The following is a 20,844-nucleotide window of genomic DNA, read 5'->3' as shown; positions in this document are numbered from 1 at the left end:
TTTTCCTCCTCCTCTGTTTCAGGTATATGGCTTTTTCCATATTTAACAGGAACTAATAGCATGTACATATAAACCAGCAGTAAGTCCAGCTGCTGTATCTGGGAATTCATCTGCTCAGCATTCCTCATAAATTGACCCTTGCAAAAACCCTGAGCTACCCTGCATTCTTCAAATGTAATGTTCTCAATGCACAAACCAATAACAAATATTGATACGTGGTAGGTCTTTCACAAAAATTAAGATAAATACAGAAACACAGACTGTTAGGAGGAGGAGGCAAAAAGTGAAAAACTGTAAAAGATAGAATCATGAAAAGATTCGTAGGTGGAGAAAACAGCAACATGTTTTGCAACTACATTTATCTTTTTATTGCTGACACCCTTGTGAATGTACATTTACATGGATATACATGTCAAAGGAATGCAGAAGAGGTTGGATCTTAACTTGGAAACAATTGTAACTAAACTCACAGATTTACCCCTTCTCTGCCTACACCCAATAAAGAATAGGTCAAACATTCTTGCTGTTGATCAAGATTATGGTTTCATTAGCATACAATGCTTTCCAATCTCACCAGCTGGGGCAACCTGATGCTAGTGAGACCCGAATGAGTATGACAGAGGTGTGATATGTGATATGTTCAGGCTGTCTCGAGAGCACTGTCACAGATGTTTATTAAATGTGACTATACTGAAGGCAGGGATGTAAATATGCATTCAACGTGGCATTTAATTTTGACAAATAAATTAAGACAGATGTTGCTCTAGCATTAGAGATGAACTGTATATTTTTCTCCATTTTCACTCTTTCATGTCTTTTATATTGCATTTCTATTGTTTCTCTTATGTCATTAATATCTTGCCTAAGTTTTTCCTCTAACATTCATTATCAGACAAATGGGTGGGTGCCTTAAATAATACTATTAATGGTAATACTTGTAGATAAATGAAAGGATAAATAAAGAAGTTGCAAATTTAGTACATCAGTCTTCATCATTTTTGCATTCTTAAGCTTATGCTTCCTTTGTCTTGTAAGCCAGTTGTATGGATGTCCATTCGTCCCATCCTAGTGTGATAGCAACAACAGGATTACAAAGCAATTGAACTGTATTCATTTCTCATTCAATGTCAGCATTCTTTTTCTATTCTTTACTCTTGTTTACATGTAACTGAAAGAATCTTCCATAGTATATTTTTAGTTTTTCAAAAATGTATAGTTTGGGCAACTTGATCAATCCCAATCATGTTCCTAAAGACTTGTTATTGTTAATTCTTCAGGGAGATTCAGCTTTGATTCATTCCAACCCGTGTAGAAATTATTGTGCAGATCTGTCAATTACTTTACGCTGACAAGTCAGAAGTTAGGGGCTGTGTAAAAGTAAAAAGCTATTCATCGAAAGAAAGTGAGAGGGACACTAACCCGGGACTTGGCATGTTCATGTTCATTTAATTAACAAAAATCATTGTACAAACATATAATGATGTAGGATTATAGTGGGGAACTTAGCATGCAGTAAAAATGATACTTGTTTTGTGTTCTTTAAGCTCCTTTCTGTGCTTTATGGCCCTTTTTTGCTTTAATCAGCAAACAGTTCCTGCCTGTTCTCCCAGTCTTGTGTGTGGGTTAATGCTGGTGGTTCCACAATTTGCATGTTTTCTCGTGTGTTAATAGCAAGTGCGTTTGAAAAGTGTAAAAGGCCAAACTTACAATAAACCTCTCATTAGTTCTTTTGTTTACGATTTCATTTCTTAAAGAAATTTATTAGATTTCTGAGCTTCTCTGTTCATTATAAATCTTTTGTTTTTGTTTACGCATTAGCTCCACCATAGGTTGGAAGGGCTTAAAGATGAACTCAGAAGGCATAGAGGATACAACTCGCGAGTAACTATTACTGATCAAAGGAGCTTCTACCATTCGCAAACTTTGCTTTGCGCGATGAGTTCTAGCTCCTTGCTATTCTATCTATGTGAAGATTCTTGACTGTATGTTTCTCCCACCTTAACACTGTCCACTAGTCTGCGCCTTTAACATTTGTCTTAGAATCTTTCAATTATCATTTTTGCATTTAGAGCCTCCTAATTCATATATGGTGTAATTCTTGGTGTTTCGTGTGTGTGTGTGTGTGTGGTGTGTGTGGTGTGTGTGGTGTGTGTGTGGTGTGTGTGTGTGTGTCTATGTATGTATGTTTCTATTTCTAAAGAATATAGCTCCAGAACACACAAGCCCTCCTGTATGGATTAATTTATTGCAACATGCTATGTTCATTTCTGACAGGCTTTTCTTCCTTCATGCAGATTTCATGGCTATTTATGCTTAGCAGATCTGATGCAACTTTTCTTTGAGCTATGATGCTTTGTCCAATAACTTTTGCCTCCATTCTGATGGGTTTCTGGATTTCATGCATTTGCATTTTAATATTCTAGGGTGAAGAATCATAAGCTTCCCCATTGTAGCATCTTCATACAAGCGTCATTTCATTGTGGTGATCCAGCTTTGTTCATCATGATCTATGCTGTATAACTCACTGCATGTCTGTATGTTTGAGCCTTCTATAGATAATATAGTCTTTAAAAATAATGTTTATTTTCCCTGCAGGTCCAGTCACGATGCAGCAGCAAGGAAAATATCCTGAGAGCCAGTGAGTACTTAATTCAGTTTTTGATCACTGCACCATATTTAAATAAAGTATTTAAACGTGTTCAGTCTTAAGGCAGCTGTTCCTTGATATTGGATATCAATCTAAATAAAAGTATTTTGGTTTTTAAGTATTGATGGAAAAAATAGAGAATTTGTCATGAAACTCTAATTCCCATATTTTTGGTTTAATTCAATCAAGGTGCATAGATATATGCCAGATTATATCCAGCATATTTTCATTTTACTATAGCATGTCTTGAGTGTGTTTAGCACAGGCAGGCAGCATGATTAAAAGAGGGAGCACCACATCTATCTATTTTCTATTTTAGGAAAGACAGCTGTAGTGATTGGAACGAGATCAGCCAGCTTGACCTTGTAGAATATGAGTTCATTGATTGGGACTGTTAATCAGGAAGCCCTAGCTGACAAATAAAAAGAGGAGTGTCAGAGATTCTGGCAAGGGTGTCAACTTCTGTCAGAATTCCCTGCAACTCATATACTCCAGTTCCTGCATTTTCCAGTGATAAAGCCTGTTTGAAGTCCAGTTGGTCTTCAGCTGGTAGGTGCTTTTGCACGGTTACATCATTAATCCCACTCTTGTCTCAGAGATCATCTGATACTTTGGGTGCTGACTCTGACGAGGCTGTGCCAGAGTCAGGGACTTTCCATGTATCGATAAAGGGTGACTTGGTGATAACACACCGACCTCTGGAGTTATTTCAGTAGAGACTAGAGTGGGAGAGCACCACTTGAGTGCAGGCAATTGGGTAGCCTCACTCAGGGCTTAGGCTGATTGGAGGGACTCTAGGTCAGCCCACAGCAAAACACCAAACACAGCCAAGCCTTGGCCAACATTTAAAACTTTCTTCAGGATATGGGCCAGCAAGTCATTGTAGTTGCTGCCAGTATGTAGGTTTGAGACAAAGTCCTACTAGACCTAAATTGACTAAGAAAACTCATGGACCAGTATCCAGGAGAGTTCATACCCTGGAAAGCCCATCCACGTTTGGATTGGAACAGTTACATTGCTTGGCAACATCCAAATCAAAGGGTCTAGGCCCAAAACGTCAACCTTCCTGCTCCTGATATGCTGCTTGGCCTGCTGTGTTCATCCAGCTCTACACCTTGTTATCTCTAATCAGATAAATATCTGGTTTAATGGTCATCGGGTTCTAATGGAGGGCAATACCGGGGTGGCCATATAAGAGATAACAGGGATAACACGGTGTAGAGCTGGATGAACACAGGCCAAGCAGCATCAGAGGAACAGAAAGGCTGACATTTCGGGCCTAGATGCTTCTTCAGCTCCTCTGATCCTGCTTGGCCTACTGTGTTCATGCAGCTCAGCACCTTGTTATCTCAGATTCTGCAGCATCTGCAGTTCCTACTATCTCAGTGATAACAGGACCACTTTTTAACAAAATTCACTCGGATTCCAACCTTTAAGTTGGCACAGGACCTCAGCTACACTGAGAACCTATACTAGGGAACCTTTGCAGATTAAGTGTGCAACTTTGGTTCTGGCCTCTTATGAAAAGCATTTGGTTCAGTTACCATTGACTGTAGTAAAAGCTTAGGCCCAAGCTTGATGGGGCAAACTTGCCTGAGAGAGATTCACCTAGATTGGCTCAACATTTCTCAATCAAAAAATGGCTGTCTGAGTGAAGTCTGGATGAAATACCGAGAAGTCTCCCAGGAAGATGTAGCGACAATCGAAGGAGCCAATGCCACCTTGAATTTGAACCAGAAAGTAATTCTGCAAGCGCCACCCAATGCTACTTTCCCTATGGGCAAAAGTAGAGGCAGAAATTAGAAGGCTGGAAAGCAAAGGGATCATCAAACCTGTCCAGTATGCAGAATGGGCAGCACCAGTCATATCGGTGTTGAAGCCTTACAGGTTGGTTTACCTTGGGGATCTTAAACAAAAGAAAAACCTCTTTTTGCAGCTGGATAAGTACCCAATCCCTCAGAGGATTTATACGCAAAACTGACAGAGGGACTGTCCTTCAAGAAGCTAGACATGAGCCACACAGAAGAAATGAGCCACATACTTGCAATTTTGTTTAGATGAGGATTCCGAGACCCATGGGGTCTGCAGCAATATGTAAGACTGCCATTTTGGGTTATATCAGCCTCTGCAATTTTTCAGCAGACAATGCAGAACATTTTGCAAGGTCTATGTCAGGTCCCTATTTAGATGATATGCCAATAAGAGGGAAGATTAATGAGGAACTCTGAAAGAATTTGAACATATTGTTTAGACATTTTTCCAAAGTGGGCATACACCTCAGAGGGGAAAATATGTGTTCCAGGCCCCTCAAGTGACCTCCTTGGGCTACAGAGTCGACGAGACCTGTTTATACCATTGGAAGTTAAAGTGCGGGTGATCAAAAGTGCCCTCGTTCCCACGTCTGTCCAGGAGCTTAGGTAATTTCTTGGGCTAGTGAATTATTATGGAAAGTTCATACATAACCTGTCCTCATCCTGCCGTCTTTGCATCAACTCCTAAAAAAGGGGTTGCCTTGGAAATGGCAATGTAGCCACACCAAAGCTTTCAGTGAAGTGAAGAAGCAAATATCATCCTCTAAGATGTTGGCACACTGTGATCCCATGCGAGATCTGGTGTTGATTCTTCCCTGTACGGCATTGGGGTGGTATTAGCTCATAGGTGGTCCAGTGAAGTGGAACACCCAATAGTGTACGCATCCACGACTTTAGCTAATGCAGAGTGAATTTGCACCCAGCTAGAGAAAGAAGGATTGGCACTTATATTTGGAGTCAGGAGGTACCACCAATACCTTTATGGACGAAAATTGGTGATAACACACCACAAACCCCCTTACGAGGTCAGATTAAAGCGGATTGGGCAGAGCTGTCCATAGCCTCACACCAATGTCAGAGATGGGCTGTAATGCGGAATGCCTAGGTAGAACACTGTCTGGAGGCCAAGTAGCAAATGTAGGTGCTTTGAGCCACCTCCCATTGGCAGATGTACCACCAAGGGAAGAGACTGGTTTTGAATTTTCTCAACACACTTTCAGTCATAACTGACAATATCAGACTTTGAATACAGAAAGATCTGGTCCTGTCAAAATTGAAGCAGCTGTAGAAATCAAAGAGCTGCCACAAACAGAATTGAAACCTTTCTGAACCCAAATCACAGCAGAGGATGGTGTGTCGTTATGGAGAGCAAGAATGATTGTCCCGAGCGAACGGTCACTGCTGATCTTCTCTAGTGTCATCCAAGGGTCTCCAAAATGAAGATACTGTTGAGAAGTTATGCCTGGTGGCCAAGATTGGAGGCAGACACAGCTACCTTGGTGAGATAATGCCCAGAGTGCCAATAAGGAGAAAAAATATTGCCAGCAGCTCCCCTAAATCCACGGGAATGGCAAGGTAAACCTTGGACTCAGTTACACTTTGACTGTGCAGGTTCCTTAATGGGCTCAATGTTCTTAGTCATTGTGGATGCCTACTCAAAGTGTTTGGACATGCATAGAGTTAATTCATCAAACACAGAGACGACGATAAAAAATCTTTTTCAATACACAGAGTGTTGGTCACAGATAACAGGCCATTGTTTACCAGCAGGGATTTGGGTTATTTCCTAATGTCAAATGGGATTCAACGTGTAAGGACAGCTCCTTACCACCTGTCAGCCAATGGCCTGGCTGAAAGAGCAGTACAAATTTTCAAGGCAGGCTTGAAGAAACAGCCTCCAACCTCGCTGTCATCGTTCTTATTTGATTACAGATCACTCCTCATGCAACTGCAGGTACACCTCCAGCAGCATTGCTAATGGGTAGAAGTCTTCACACCAGGTTAGATCTGATCTTCACGGACATGGGATGGAAGCTGAAATGGCAACGGGAATGCCAGTGCCAGACCCAGACCCGAGATTGTAACAAGGTTGGCAAGCTGGACTTAATAGAATATGATTTCCCTGATTGGGGCTGTTAATCTAGTCCAATCAGGGAGCCCTGGCTGGAAGATAAAACAGGAGTGTCAGATTCTGACACTCTGGGTACTGACTCTGATGAGGCTGTACCAGAATCAAGGACTTTATACACGTAAATAAAGAGTAACTTAGTGACAGGACACCAGCCTCTGTGGAGTTATTTCACAGTATGTGAGTATTACATGTCCATATGAGAATTTATCTACATTTTCGGACTTTTTTTAACTGTGCTGCTGCTGAAGGACATTATTTGGCTCTCTACGCTCTCTTTATATGGAACACATATATACAACAGTAATCATAGTTGCCAACAGTCAAACAGCATGGTTACAGTAGCACAAATAGATTAGAGATGATCGAACTATTGTCCATGGAGAGAAGGCACAGAGGAGATCTGATGGTCAACGAGGTGGCTGAATGAACTAGGTAGGGAGAAAACTTTCCACTCATAAAAGAATCAGAATGAGAGGGCACAGACTTAAAGTGATCTGCAAAAGAAGCAGAGGCAAGGTGAAAACCTTTTTCACACAATGAGTGGTTCGTCACTGGAGGCACGTTCAATTGAAGCATTCAAGAGGGCGCTGGATGACGATTTAAATAGAAATAATGTGTCAGGGTTTGGGGAAAAGGCAGGCTGTTGGCATTCAGTAATGATGCTCTTTTTCATAAGAGGGGCTGAATAGCCTCGTTCTGCGTCACAACACAATCCTGTGATTCTATGAAACAAAGCAATTTGTATAGAAATAGAATCCTGTCTTCATTTGCATTTTGATAACGGCACCAGCAGAAATTTTCTCGAAGTGATTAACTTATTTTTAACTCGTAAGTGATTTCCAGAGGGTACACAGGAAAGAACTATCCCATTGGTGGAAGGATCAAACCATAGGACACTGAGCAAACTTAGTGTCGATGGCTCTGGAGAGAGACTTTTGTTTCTTTTTGCATGGATGGAACTCTGAAAATTTTCCGTTTCAACTTGTTTATTGAAGCTGTTTAAATAACGACAGAGTTCAGGGATTGGCATTTCTTTTCTCGGACTCAGAGATTTAAAAGCTGACTGGTAGAGGATTTGAAGAGGAGGCTTTTTTCAGTTGGTGGGAGTTTCAGCTAAGTGCTTGATTTTTTAAGTGTCTAATTTTTTTCCCTTTTGCGTGCTTAAGATTAAAATCTGTGAGTAAGGAAGAGTATTTTTTCATATCTAAAGTAAGAGCTTTTTTTTCGGTTTAACACTGCTGAGGGTATACAGGAGACAAAGTGTGATGATCAGTAGCTTCAGAGAGGAGGTTACGCAACAGGACCTGTCAGTTAAGTAGGTTACTGTCAGGAATTGGAAGAAGGTTCAGGATGGCAGGGTGGTTCCATGGTAAGCACTGCTCCTTCACAGTGCCAGAGGACCTGCATGGTTCGATTCCAGCCTTGGGCAACTGTCTGTGTGGAGTTTGCACATTTTCCCAGTGTCTGCATGGATTTCCTCCGAGTGCTTTGGAAAGGGTGCAGAGGAGATTTACTAGGATGTTGCCTGGTATGGAGGGAAGGCCTTACGAGGAAAGGCTGAGGGACTTGAGGCTGTTTTCATTAGAGAGAAGAAGGTTGAGAGGTGACTTAATTGAAACATATACAATAATCAGAGGGTTAGATAGGGCGGATAGGGAGAGCCTTTTTGCTAGGATGGTGATGGTGAGCACGAGGGGGCATAGCTTTAAATTGAGGGGTGAAAGATATAGGACAGATGTCAGAGGTAGTTTCTTTACTCAGAGAGTAGTAAGGGAATGGAACGCTTTGCCTGCAACGGTAGTAGATTCGCCAACTTTAGGTACATTTAAGTCGTCATTGGATAAGCATATGGACGCACATGGAATAGTGTAGGTTAGATGGGCTTGAGATCGGTATGACAGGTCGGCACAACATCGAAGGCCGAAGGGCCTGTATTGTGCTGTTATGCTCTATGTACTCTTATGTGCTGTGGTTTCCTCCCACGGCTCAAAGATGTGCAGGTTAGGTAGATTGGCCATGCTAAATTGCCGATAGTGTCTAGAGTTGTGTAGGCTAGGTAGATTAGCCATGGGAAATGCAGGGTTACAGGGATAGGGTAGAGGAGTCGGTCTGGGTGGGATGCACCTCAGAGGGTCTGTGTGGACTCGATGGATGAATGGCCTGCTTCCACACTGTAGGGGTTCTGTGATTCTTTTTTCAGCCTTAAGTTGCTGTTCCTCTCTCAAAAAGAATTCCCATTTTGGGTATGTTGAAGAGGATAGTCTCTCAGAGGAAAATAGAGGCGGCAGTCGGATCTTGGGTGCAAAGAATGAATCATACATTAAGTGGGGTTTGTCAAGATTTAAACAAATAATTGTTTTGGGGACTCTCCAGTCTAGGGCACAGACGGTTTTCTGCGGCTGTGACTGTGAATCCAGCGTAGTGTGTTGCCTCTCTAGTGCCAGGGTCAAGGACTTCTCAAAATAGTTGAAGCACATTGTTAAAGGAGAGAGTAAGAAGCTGGAAGTTGTTATCCACATTGATAAGAACGATCTAATTAGGGAAAAGGTTAAGACTTTGCAGAGTGAATACAAGACATTAGGTAAAAGGTTAAAAAGCAGAACTTTTAAGATAGCAATGTCTGGCTTACTCCCAGTGCCATGTTCTAGTCAGAGTAGAAATAAAAAGATAGGGCAGATAAATCAATGGCTGAAGAGATGATGCAATGTTCAAGGATTTAGATTTTTGGATCACTGGGATTGGGATCTCCTCTGGGGCAGAAAAGACCTGTTCAAAAGGAATGGACTTCACCTGAACTGAAAAGCGACCAATATGCTAGTGGGGAGATTTGCTGGCTCTATTTCGGGAGCCTTTAAAATAATAAGTGCTGGCGGGGGTGGGAGGCAGTGAAGATAGAAAGGCAGATGAGGATGGTTCTCAATCAAAAAAAGAGCCAGTTAATTAGGGAAGACAGAGAAAAGCAAGTCAGAGAACGGGGTAACTCTGAAGAACTAAACTGCATTTATTTCAATGATAATGGGAACTGCAGATGCTGGAGAATCCAAGATAATAAAATGTGAGGCTGGATGAACACAGCAGGCCCAGCAGCATCTCAGGAGCTGGGCCTGCTGTGTTCATCCAGCCTCACATTTTATTATCTTGCATTTATTTCAATACAAGATGTCTTATGACTCAGGGCATATATCGGAACATGGGACTGGGATATCATAGCTCTTACAGAAACCTGGCTGAGGGAAGGACAGGGCTCAATGTTTCAGATTTTAGATGTTATAGGAAGGATAGAAAGGGAGGCAAGAGAGGAGGGGGAGTGGTGTTTTTGATTGAGGAAAACATTACTACTGTACTTAGGACATTTCTGAGGGATCGTCCAGTGAAGCTATATCAGTAGAATTTTGCAATAAGAAAGGGAATATCACCCTGATGAGATTGTACTATGAGCTCCCTAAAGGTCAGAGGGAAATTGAGGACCAAAGCAGACCTCAGATATTGTGTTCAATTCTGGTCACCACATTACCAGAAGAATGTGGTGGCTTTGGAGATGATGCAGAAAAAGTTTGCCAGGATGTTGCCTGGTATGGAGGGCATTAGCTATGAGGAGAGGTTAGAGAAACTTAGGTTGTTCTCACTAGAATGACAGAAGTTGAGGGGTGACCTGGTAGAGGTCTGCAAGATTATGAAGGGCATGGACAGCGTGGACAGTCAGAGCTTTTTCCCAGGGTGAAAGAGTCGGTTACCAGGGGCCATAGGTTTAAGCTGCAAGGGGCAAGGTTTAAAGGTGATGAGGCAAGTTTTTTACACAGTGGGTGGTGGATGCCTGGAACTCAGTGTGGGGAGGTAGTGAAAACAGATATGATAGTGAGTTTAAAGGACGTCTTGACAAATACATGAATAGGATGGGAGCAGAGGGATATGGTCGCTAGAAGGATGGGGGCTTTTAGTTGTGTTGATGCAGGCGTGGAGGGCTGAAGGGCCTGTTCCTGTATTGTAATTTTCTTTGTTCTTATATATTTAAGAATAATAGGTTGTAATAGTAGGGGATTTTAATTTTCCAAACATTGACTGAGACTGCCGTAGCAATAAGGGCTTGGATGGTGAAAATTTTGTTAAATGTATTCAAGATAATTTTCTTCATCAAAATGTAAATATACCTAACTGGAGAAGGAGCAAACCTTGACCTTCTCTTGGGAAATAAGGCAGGGCAAGTGACTGAAGTGTCAGTAGGTGAACACTTTGGAACTAGTGACCTTAATTTACTTAATTTTAAAATAGCTATGGAAAAGGATAGGCCTTCCATACAAGTTAAAGTTCTTAATTGGAGTAAGGCAAATATTAACGGTATGAGACAAGAACTATGAGAAGTTGATTGGAGTAGACCGTTCACAGGTAAAAGAACACCTGACAAGTTGGAGGCTTTCATAAGTGTGATAACAAGAGTTCAAAGGCATTATGTTCTTGTTAGAGTAAAGAGTCAGCTAAGAGTACAGAATAGTGGATGAATAAAGATATCGAGGCTGTAGTCAAAAATAAGAAGGAAGTATACATTAGGTATAGCCAACTGGAATCAAATGAATCTTTTGAAGACTATAAAGGGTGTAGGGCCATTCTTAAGAGGGAAATCAGAAGGGCAAAAAGGGGATATGAGAGAGCCTTATAAGGTATTAGATAGGCAGATAAGGTTTGGGATAATCCAAAGAGATTCAACAAGGACATTAAGAGCAAAAGAGCAACTTTGGCATCTTCAAGATGAATGAGGTTGTCTATGTGTTGAACCTCAAAAGATGGGAGAGATACTAACTGAATATTTTGTGTCAGTTTTTACTGTGGAGAAAGAAATGGAGGCAAGAGAACTCTGGAAAATAAATATTGATGACTTGAAGACAGTTCATATTACAGAAGAGGAAGTGCTGAGGTCTTAGAAAACATAAATTTCTGGGACCTGATCAAATGTATTCTAGGACATTATGGGAAGTTCGGGAAGAAATTGTGTGGCTCCGGCAGAGATATTTGTATCACCGATAACCACAGGTGAGATGCCAGAGGACTGGAGGGATGCTAATGTTGTGCTTTCGTTTGAGAAAGGCTGTAAGGAGAAGTTTCGGGGCTGTAAACCTCTGAGTTTGACATCAATGTGGATTAGTTAGTGTAGGTAATTCTGAAAGTTAGGAGTGACATGCATTTGGAGAGGCAAGGACTGATGAAGGATCGTCAATAGGGCTTTGTGCGAGGGAAGCTATGTCTCACAAACCTGATTGGGTTTTTTTGAGGAAGTAACCAAAAGATTGATGAGGGCTGGGTGGTAAACATTGTTTACATGGATTTTAGTGAATCCTTTGACAAGGTTCTGCATTGTAGACTAATTAGTAAAGTTAGATCACATGGAATTCGGGGAGAGCTTTCAAATTGGATGCAAAATTGCCTTGATATTCGGAGATGGAGGGTGGTGGTGGTGCATTATTTATTGGACTGGAAACCTGTGACCAGCAGCATTCCACAGGGATGGGTTCTGGGTCCACTTTTGTTTGCAATTTATTATAAATGACTTGGATGAGGATTTAGCAGACGTGGTTCATAATTTTGCAGATGACACCAAAGTTAGTGTCATAGTGGACAGTGTAGAAGGCTATCTAAGATTAAAAAGAGACCTTGATCAATTGGATAAATGGGCTGAGGAGTGGCAGATGGAGTTTAATTTAGAAAAATGTGAGGTATTGCATTTTGGTAAAACAAATAAGGGCAGGATTTATACAATTTATGGTAGAGCCCAAGGTCGTGTTGCAGAACAAAGAGACTTACATGTTCAGGCACTTAAATCTTTGAATGTTGTGTCACATGTAGACAGGGTGGTTAAGAAGGCATCTAGCATGCTTAGGATAACACTGTGTGGAGCTGGAGAAACACAGGAGGCCAGCCAGCATCAGAGAAGCAGGAAAGCTGACAGTTCAGGTCGGGAACCTTCTTCAGAAATGGGGGAGGGGTAGGGGGTTCTGAAAAAAATAGAGACGGGTGGGGTGGTGACAGTGAGTGCATTAGGCAATGGTGGGGATTGGTCCCAACCGAAAATATCAGCTTTCCTGTTCCTCTGATGCTGCCTGGCCTGCTGTGTTCCTCCAGCTCCACACTGTTATCTCTGACTCCAGCATCGGTAGTTCTTACTATCTTTGATTTAGTACGCTTGCCTTCATTGCTCAGACCTTTGAGTATAGGAGTTGGGATGTCATGTTGAGGTTGTACATAATGTTGCCGAGGCTTCTTCTGGGGTACTATGTACAGTTCAAACCACCCTGCTACACAAAGGATACTACTAAATTGGAGAGGGTTCAGAAAAGATGTACGAGGGTGTGCTGGGAATGGAAGGTTTGGCTTACAAAGATGGGCTGCTGTAGGCTGGGACTTTTCTCACTGGAGCATAGGAGTTGAGGGGTGACTTTATAGGGTGAAGAGAAAGGATATTTTTCCCTAGGGTGGGGAAGTTCAAAACTAGGGGGATATTTTTGAGGTGAGCAGAGAAACATTTAGAACGGATGGGAGAGGCAACTTGCTAACACAGAGTGGCTCATAGTGGAATGAATTGTCAGAGGAAATGGTGGATGTCAGTATACTTACAACAGTTAAAATAAATATTTGGATAAATACAAGAGTAGGAAAGGTTTGGAGGGATATGGGCCAATCGCAGGTAAATGGGACTATGTTGGTTTGAAATTCTGTGTGGTTTAGTTGAGCCTAAGAGTCTGTTTCCATACTGCATGACCCTATGATTGGGAGAAGAACCAACATCAACAGAAGAAAAAATGTTTATGAATGCATCGAGTTGTTGGAGTCAGAAATGCACTGCCTGGGTGTGTAGCGGAGGCCGATCCCAATGAGGCTTTCAAAAACAAATTGGATCATTTTTTAAGGATGAAAAATTTACAAGACATGAAAAAGAGCAGAGGGAATGGAACTTGCTGAATTATTCTTTCAGAAAGCTGGCACAAACTTGACAGGTCAAGTGGTCTCCTTCCTTCTTGTAACCATTCTTTGTGTTCATTCCTCCTTTCTTCTTTTTCTCCCTCTTCCTTTAGACCATAAGACATAGGAGTGGAAGTAAGGCCATTCGGCCCATCAAGTCCACTCCGCCATTTAAATCATGGCTGAGGGGCATTTCAACACCACTTCCCTGCACTCTCCCCGTAGCCCTTGATTCCTTTTGAGATCAAGAATTTGTCGATCTCTGCCTTGAAGGCATCCAACGTCCCGGCCTCCACTGCACTCTGCAGCAATGAATTCCACAAGCCCACGGCTCTCAGGCTGAAGAAATGTCGTCTCATTCCAGTTTTAAATTTATCCCCTCTAATTTTAAGGCTGTGCCCACGGGTCCTAGTCTCCCCGCCTAACGGAAACAACTTCCTAGCGTGCACCCCTTCTAAACCATACATTATCTTGTAAGTTTCTATTAGATCTCCCCTCAACCTTCTAAACGCTAATGAGTACAATCCCAGGATCCTCAGCCGTTCATCATACGTTAAACCTACCATTCCAGGGATCATCCATGTGAATCTCCACTGGACACGCTCCAGGGCTAGTATGTCCTTCCTGAGGTGTGGGGCCCAAAATTGGACACAGTATTCTAAATGGGGCCTAACTAGAGCCTTATAAAGCCTCAGAAGGACATCGCTGCTTTTATATTCCAACCCTCTTGAGATAAACGACAACATTACATTCACTTTCTTAATTACGGACTCTACCTGCAAGTTAACCTTTAGAGAATCCTGGACCAACACTCCCAGATCCCTTTGCACTTCTGATTTGTGAATTTTCTCACCGTTTAGAAAATAGTCCATGCCTGTGCGAATTTTCTCACTGTTTAGAAAATAGTCCATGTCTTTCAGTTAACTCTCTTTCTTGTTCTCCCTAGCTTGTCCATACCACTATTTCTCCCCCGCGAACTTGCTTTTTCCCACTTCTTCTCTTCAATCTCCTGCTCTTTTGCAATTTAACCTCACTATTTCCCTATGTCTCTACCAAGTCTCTCACGTTTTCTGTCTCCCTCTTTCCATCTGCCCTCATCCCTTTCTCTGGCCTACATCTGCTTCTTCACTACTTGTCTCACCTGTCCCTGTTGTTTCCTCACTCTTGCAATTCACAATTCCTCTTTTCCCCAGTCTCCATTTCCCATCTCTTTCCCCTTCTCCTTGTTACTTTCTCCTCTTCCACTGTGTCTCTCTGGTCTCCCCATCACTCTTGTCAACTTTTCTTCCCCTCTCTCCTTGCTCCTTACCCATCTCTCGGCCTTCCAACGTGATAACCAGCCAAGAAAAGAACAGAAACTGAAGGATCAGTTAGTTTGTTGGAATCCAGAAAGGATCATTTTTCAATATGGATATTTTTAGTCATTGGTGCTTTGGCAAGGCTATGTTTATGGGTGCTGCCAAATTGGAACAGTTGATGACTCATAATAAAATAATATTTTATTAAGTATCTCAGTAGAGTTCAAGTTGTGTCAATTCTTTTTTGTTTATATTTTAACTGTGTTATAAGAATCAAGTATGTTTTGCTTCAGTAGTGGACCAGTTGAATCACATCTGGAACACTGTGCCTTAAACTTGCCACTAAATAGGATAAAAATAATCTCTAGGCAATCTCCTTGATGTATTTTGAGGTAATTTGGTCTGGTCAATATGCAGTCTTGAGTTGCTAGATCTCTTCTAAAATTTATCCGATTTAGCAATATCTTAGTGTCACACAACATGATGTGAAAACAGGACTTTCTTTCTCTGCACGTTGCTCACATATCAATATTGTCTTGAACAGATGCATCTGTTTCAGTTAGCTGGCGCACATAAAAATGGAACTGAATTGTGCTCTGTTGGTATGTTTGCACAAGTCTTCTTTTATTTAAAATTTCTGTTAAATAATTTTGTATTTCCCAGTTCTGTTGGCTGAAGGAATCAAAAAAGAAACACTTTTATCAAGTCTCCAGATTTAGGTTACAAATTTCCACTACTTTAGAACAATGAGGAAAACCATGCCCCTGCATGAAACAATGCAAACATCTATGCTTTGGCCCATAAATGCTAAATTAATAATTTGGAAGAATTGCTAATTGTGATTTTGCCAAACCTGACTAAATGACTTGCTGTCATGAAATACTTTCAAAATTAAAGTATTAATTTTGTTAATACTTTAACAAAGTATTAACTTTGTTAATAGGGTGAAAATCACTAAATTATATCTAAATAACATTGAATATTCACCTCATTTACTGATTTTTTTTCATCAACATCATGATGTTCCTATAAAAATTTTTAAAATGCCAAGAGTTTGACTGAGTGTCTGTGAATTAAACCCCAACGATTGTATGGAAATAATCTGCTTGAAATGCATCGTAATGATTATGAAGACATACCACACAGTGCATAATGTGAGGTTCATTGGGAAAGGGGCTTTCATTTTAAAATAAAGGCATAAATGTTCATTAAATAAATATAGAAATTGCTGGTAAATATATAGCAAATCTAGCAGCATCTATAGACAGATGCTGCCTCAAAGTGTTCCCTGGCCTGCTGAGGGCTTCTGGCAGTTTTTAAGCATATTTTGATGTGGATTTATAGCTGTCATTGCCCACACTCTATCACGCTAAATCTGCTCCTGCAAATCATGATTGAAAGCAACTCGCCTTTTAACTTCACCCACTCTTCTCTGTTTCAACAATCCACCACTCCTACTCCACATCCCTTCCATCCATACATCCATCCACCATTGACACTCAGCCTCATGCTAGCACATTGTCACACTCCCTCCCAAGGATCCTCCACAAATGCTGTTGATCTGTCCACTCAACTCCACTCTGTTACTCTTACCCATCAGTTTCATCTTTGAATTAAGAAGAGTCAGCATGGATTTCTTGAGGGGAAAATCATGCTTCAGTAACTGAAAGGATTGATGAAGGTAATGCTGTTGATGTGCTGTACATGGGCTTCCAAAAGGCCATTTCATACAGGGACATACAACAGAATAGTCAACCAAGTTAGAGCTCATGGAATAATAGGGATATTAGCCAGGAGGATGTAAAATTTGCTGAGTAATCAGAAACAGAGTAGCAGTAAAAGATTGTTTTTGGGCTGCAGAAAGATTTGACATGTGTTTGCTTTTTTTTGACTAGGTTTTGATTTTCCTTGTTAATACTCTCCCTCAATGCCATAAGTCATTAACGCTATTGTGAACCACAGAAGTCAAGCTGCTTTGCTGCACCTTTATTTCTGGTCTGGGCTCCATTCCTTTAATTATATAAATGTGAATAACTTGTTTTAATGCAGGTGGGCAAACAGTGACATTTGTCAGGAATTGGAATCCTTGCTTTTCCTGAAATGCATAGGTAATGTAGAGTTGGTCTGGTTCTCTTTTTAGAAGGGAACAATTTCAAAGATTGCAGGTGTTACAAAACTTGGAAGGATTCAAAACTGACAAGGATAGACGAAGAGAACATTTAATAAAGCAAACAGTATCCTGGGCTTTATTAATACGGGCATGGATGACAAGAATGAGGAGGTCATCCCAAACTCGTATAAGAGCGAATTAAACCTCAGCAGGAGTATTGTGTGTACTTTGGGGCACCCCACTACAGGAAGGATTGGAATGTATTGGAGCAAGTACTGAAGTGTTTTACAGGAATAGTTCCAGGGATAGCAAGACTGGTGAAGTTGGGACTGCTTTCCTTGGAGAGGAAGCAGCTAAAAGGCAATTTGATTGCTTTCAAAATCATGAGGGCCTGGATAGAATAGTTAAGAGAAACTGTTCCCCTTTGTAAAGGTATTGAAAGCAAGGGGGTTGATTGAAATTAATTATTAGATTTTGAATTGAAATTAATTTGCAAAAGAAGCTCCAATGGTGTGAGAAAAAGAACCTCACATAGTGGTTAGTTAGAATCTGGAATGCATGCCTAGAAGGCAGGTCAATCAAGGCAATCAAGAGGGCATGAGATCATTATTTAAATAGAACCAATGTATTGATTACAGGGAAAAGACAGGAGAATGGCACAAAGTCATAGTGCTCATCTAGAAAGGCCTCCTTCTGCACCATAACAATTCTGCGATTCTGTAAACTCTACAAGTGTCCTTCAGTAGCACTTTCAAAGCCTTTGACCTCTGCTGCGTAGCAGAGCTGCAGATGCATGGGAACACCATTACCTGCAAGTTCCCATTCAAACCACACAACGTGCTGAATTGGAACTGTATCCCTATCTCATCATTGGATCAGAATTCTGGAACTGTCCTCCGAGCAGTGCTATAGATGTAGAAATGAACTAAAGTGGTACCACCTCAAGGACAATTAGGGACAGATAACAAATTCTGGCCTTGCTAGCAATGCTAACATCCCATGAAAAAAAATCTCTCCTGCACTGTTACATTCCATTTGCATGATGGTATATTCTCATTGCCCTGCATTCCTGACCATGTAAATATGAAATTTTTTTATAGCTCATTTTGCCAGGATTTGGTCTTTCCTTGGGATCTCTTTAAAAAGCAAAAGTAATTATATGACAGCTTTATAAATGAGGTCAGGGTGCAGTGATTAAGTAGGCTATGAATGTATTGTGCTAGTCATCTTGGTGCTCTGATGAGCTCTGATGAAGGGTCTAGGCCCGAAACATCAGCTTTTGTGCTCCTGAGATGCTGCTTGGCTTGCTGTGTTCATCCAGCTTTACACTTTGTTATCTTGGATTCTCCAGCATCTGCAGTTCCCATTATTTCTGAGGAAATAAAATGGAGCCTTTTTTGAAGAGATTCTGTTTTTCCTTGTTAATGCTGCCCCCTAATGCCCTAAGTCATGAACACTGTTGCTAACTGTAGAGGTCAAGCTGCTTTGCCACAACTTTATTTCTGATCAGGACTGCATACCTTTTATTACTTGTACGCGTGAATAATTTGTTTAGTGCAAGGTAGTCAAACAATGACAAAATGGCAGCATTGTCAGGTCTAACAATAATTGTGCTAGACTGGGTATTGAAAATGTACCAAAGTGTTTTTGTTAATAATTGGCTCAGCTTTGTTATTGTTGCTTGTCAGTGAATTCTGACTGGTCCTGTAGTTAAGATTTAGGAAAATAGGTGTTGTTCTGCAGTTTAGATTCACAGAGAAGCAATTAAAGAAAAAGTAGGATGTCAGCTTGAAGTGGAATTGCTTGTTTAGAACCAAGGTCAGAGAAAAATAAAAATCTTGCCGAGACCTTTTTTTTAAGTATTCGTCTCATTGCATCAAAATGTAAAATGTGCCACTTGGTAAAGCGTTTCAGGGAAGAATTATAAACATTCCTAACCACTGCTGCATTGTCAGTCTAAAACAAATATTGGGCTTTGGATGTTCTTCTGTATTTAGTTCAGTTTAGAATGTGCAGACAGGAATAGGTGTTTGTGTGTTTTATGGCTGTTAATCTTTGGAGTACCGCCAACATAATAACTGGCTTCAGCGAGTCTGCTTACCCTCTTCATGGATGAGTCATTCTGCTCGACGCTCTGTACTTGCACTTCCTGGGTCACACTGAGAATTGTGAAAAAGGCGACCCCCGTCACTATAAAAATGTAATCAGGTTAAACTTCAATCATCCCTCACTTGATTGGCTACAGTATAAGCAGCGTTCTTTTTGAAGCAGATTCTAAGCAAATCAGAGAAAGATTTAACCTACTTAGTCCTAGTTCAAAAATTTGAAAGAGAATGAGGAAGCATGGAAAATCAGGTAGGTTTATCGAATTAAAGACATGCATAAAATTAAGGAAAAAATTTAAAAATCAAATATTTTAAGGTAAACATGTAAGCTGAAGCAGAAACCAGAGATAAAGGCTTTTCTGACTTTTTGAATCTTTTGAAGTATATTTTAATATTAATAGAATGTCATTAGTGTTGTTATGGAAACTGAATAAGTTTGTTCTCATTGTCGTCCATATTCTAGTACGTACTGCAACAATGTTCATTACTTTCATACATAACCCTATCCCACGCAGATTTTTAAGTCAATGTAACTATGCATGAAGGAATAAATTCAGTACTAAATTGACTAGTACCTAGAAAAGGACAAACTGTCGAGGGCAAAACGACACAATTTAAGATATTCAGGCTTTTATTTCAAATCATAAGCTAGAAGAGATTTAGCAGTCATGCCTTGGAGCTGTTCTATTAGCTTATAGTGAATGGATTCGTGGCAACAGAGTGCATTCATCCCTTCTTGAATTTTAAGTAGTGAGATGGAATCTGTACTCATTTACCATTGATACTTTTATGGGATTAATTCCCATCATTCAAATGACTTCAGCTAATTCGATTCACTCTATGTGATACTTGGAGTCTTCTGGATTTATGCGCATGTGTACACCTGGAAAGGTAATGAGCCTCAGAAGCATTTTGGCTACAGTACCATTTTGTGCTCCAGGACAAGTAAGCTGATTCAGTACAGCCTCAAGACTGGCACTTAGCCAACAATTTCGAAATTGGCCCAAGTTCACTGGGTCACACAAAAAGCAGAGGGATCTATTCTGCCCATTGAATACCTAATCCACTTACTGTACATCATCAGTGAAGTGATGGAAGCAAAATGCCTACCAGTAGTAACTTGATCACCAGTTTGAGCTCTGCCAGGACCACCATAGTTCCAGACCTCATTTCAACTTTGGTTTAAATGTGGGCAAACATGCTGAACCTAAGGTGAGGTGAAAGTGCCCTTAACAGCAAGCATCATTTGATTGATTGGTGCATGAAGGAATTTGCATTGCTGCTTTGCTACTTTTGTTCATATCATACTATGATCAGTGATATTGATGTTCAGTAAAATTCACAATAAACTTAAAAGCTTTTTTATGTTTAGCCTTTGTTAGTGTTTGCATGTTGCCATTAATCTGTTGGTTTTGGTAACGAGGAAACAATCTGTATCCCTAATAATTTCGTAGATGTTGTAACAATATTTCATCAGCTGGTTTGAAGAATTCAAAGGATGCTTTTGCATGACGTGGCTGCCTGTACTTTATTGAGGACAAAATGCCTTTGTGATAACTTGATTCCCCATTTGTACTGTAGAATCCAGATGTTTGCAGATTAAACACTGCACACACAAGTTTGTTCTGAAAAAGTGTTTGTGACTCTATTTTAGTTGCCTGACTCAGAGAAGGTGCATGAATGTCAAGACAGGTGCTGGGCAGCCCGGCTTAGATGGACTACGCGTTTCACCATGTCAGCAGCCCTGTTTGTGTTGATAGTTGCGAGTATCTTACTGAACATTGATAAAAGACT

General features: G+C 40.8%; 1 protein-coding gene across 25 annotated transcripts in view; it reads left to right on the top strand.

Moving 5' to 3' along the window:
• The window catches only part of LOC125455410 (gephyrin), a 475,974-nt gene that overhangs the window by 334,131 nt on the left and 120,999 nt on the right, over positions 1–20,844 (top strand). For 17 of the 25 annotated variants that reach the window (XM_048537301.2, XM_048537298.2, XM_048537313.2 and 14 more), the window contains 2 exons: positions 1,819–1,881; positions 2,596–2,638. In XM_048537301.2, the coding sequence (XP_048393258.1) occupies positions 1,819–1,881; positions 2,596–2,638 (106 nt within the window). The remainder of the gene's footprint in view (positions 1–1,818; positions 1,882–2,595; positions 2,639–20,844) is intronic. The other 8 variants (XM_048537305.2, XM_048537310.2, XM_048537312.1 and 5 more) reach the window with 1 other exon arrangement.

This window comes from Stegostoma tigrinum, chromosome 10 (genome assembly GCF_030684315.1).
Source record: "Stegostoma tigrinum isolate sSteTig4 chromosome 10, sSteTig4.hap1, whole genome shotgun sequence".
Classification (NCBI taxonomy): Eukaryota; Metazoa; Chordata; class Chondrichthyes; order Orectolobiformes; family Stegostomatidae; genus Stegostoma; species Stegostoma tigrinum.
The sequence above is the reverse complement of the archived record's forward strand: the minus strand, read 5'-3'. Positions and strand labels throughout refer to the sequence as shown.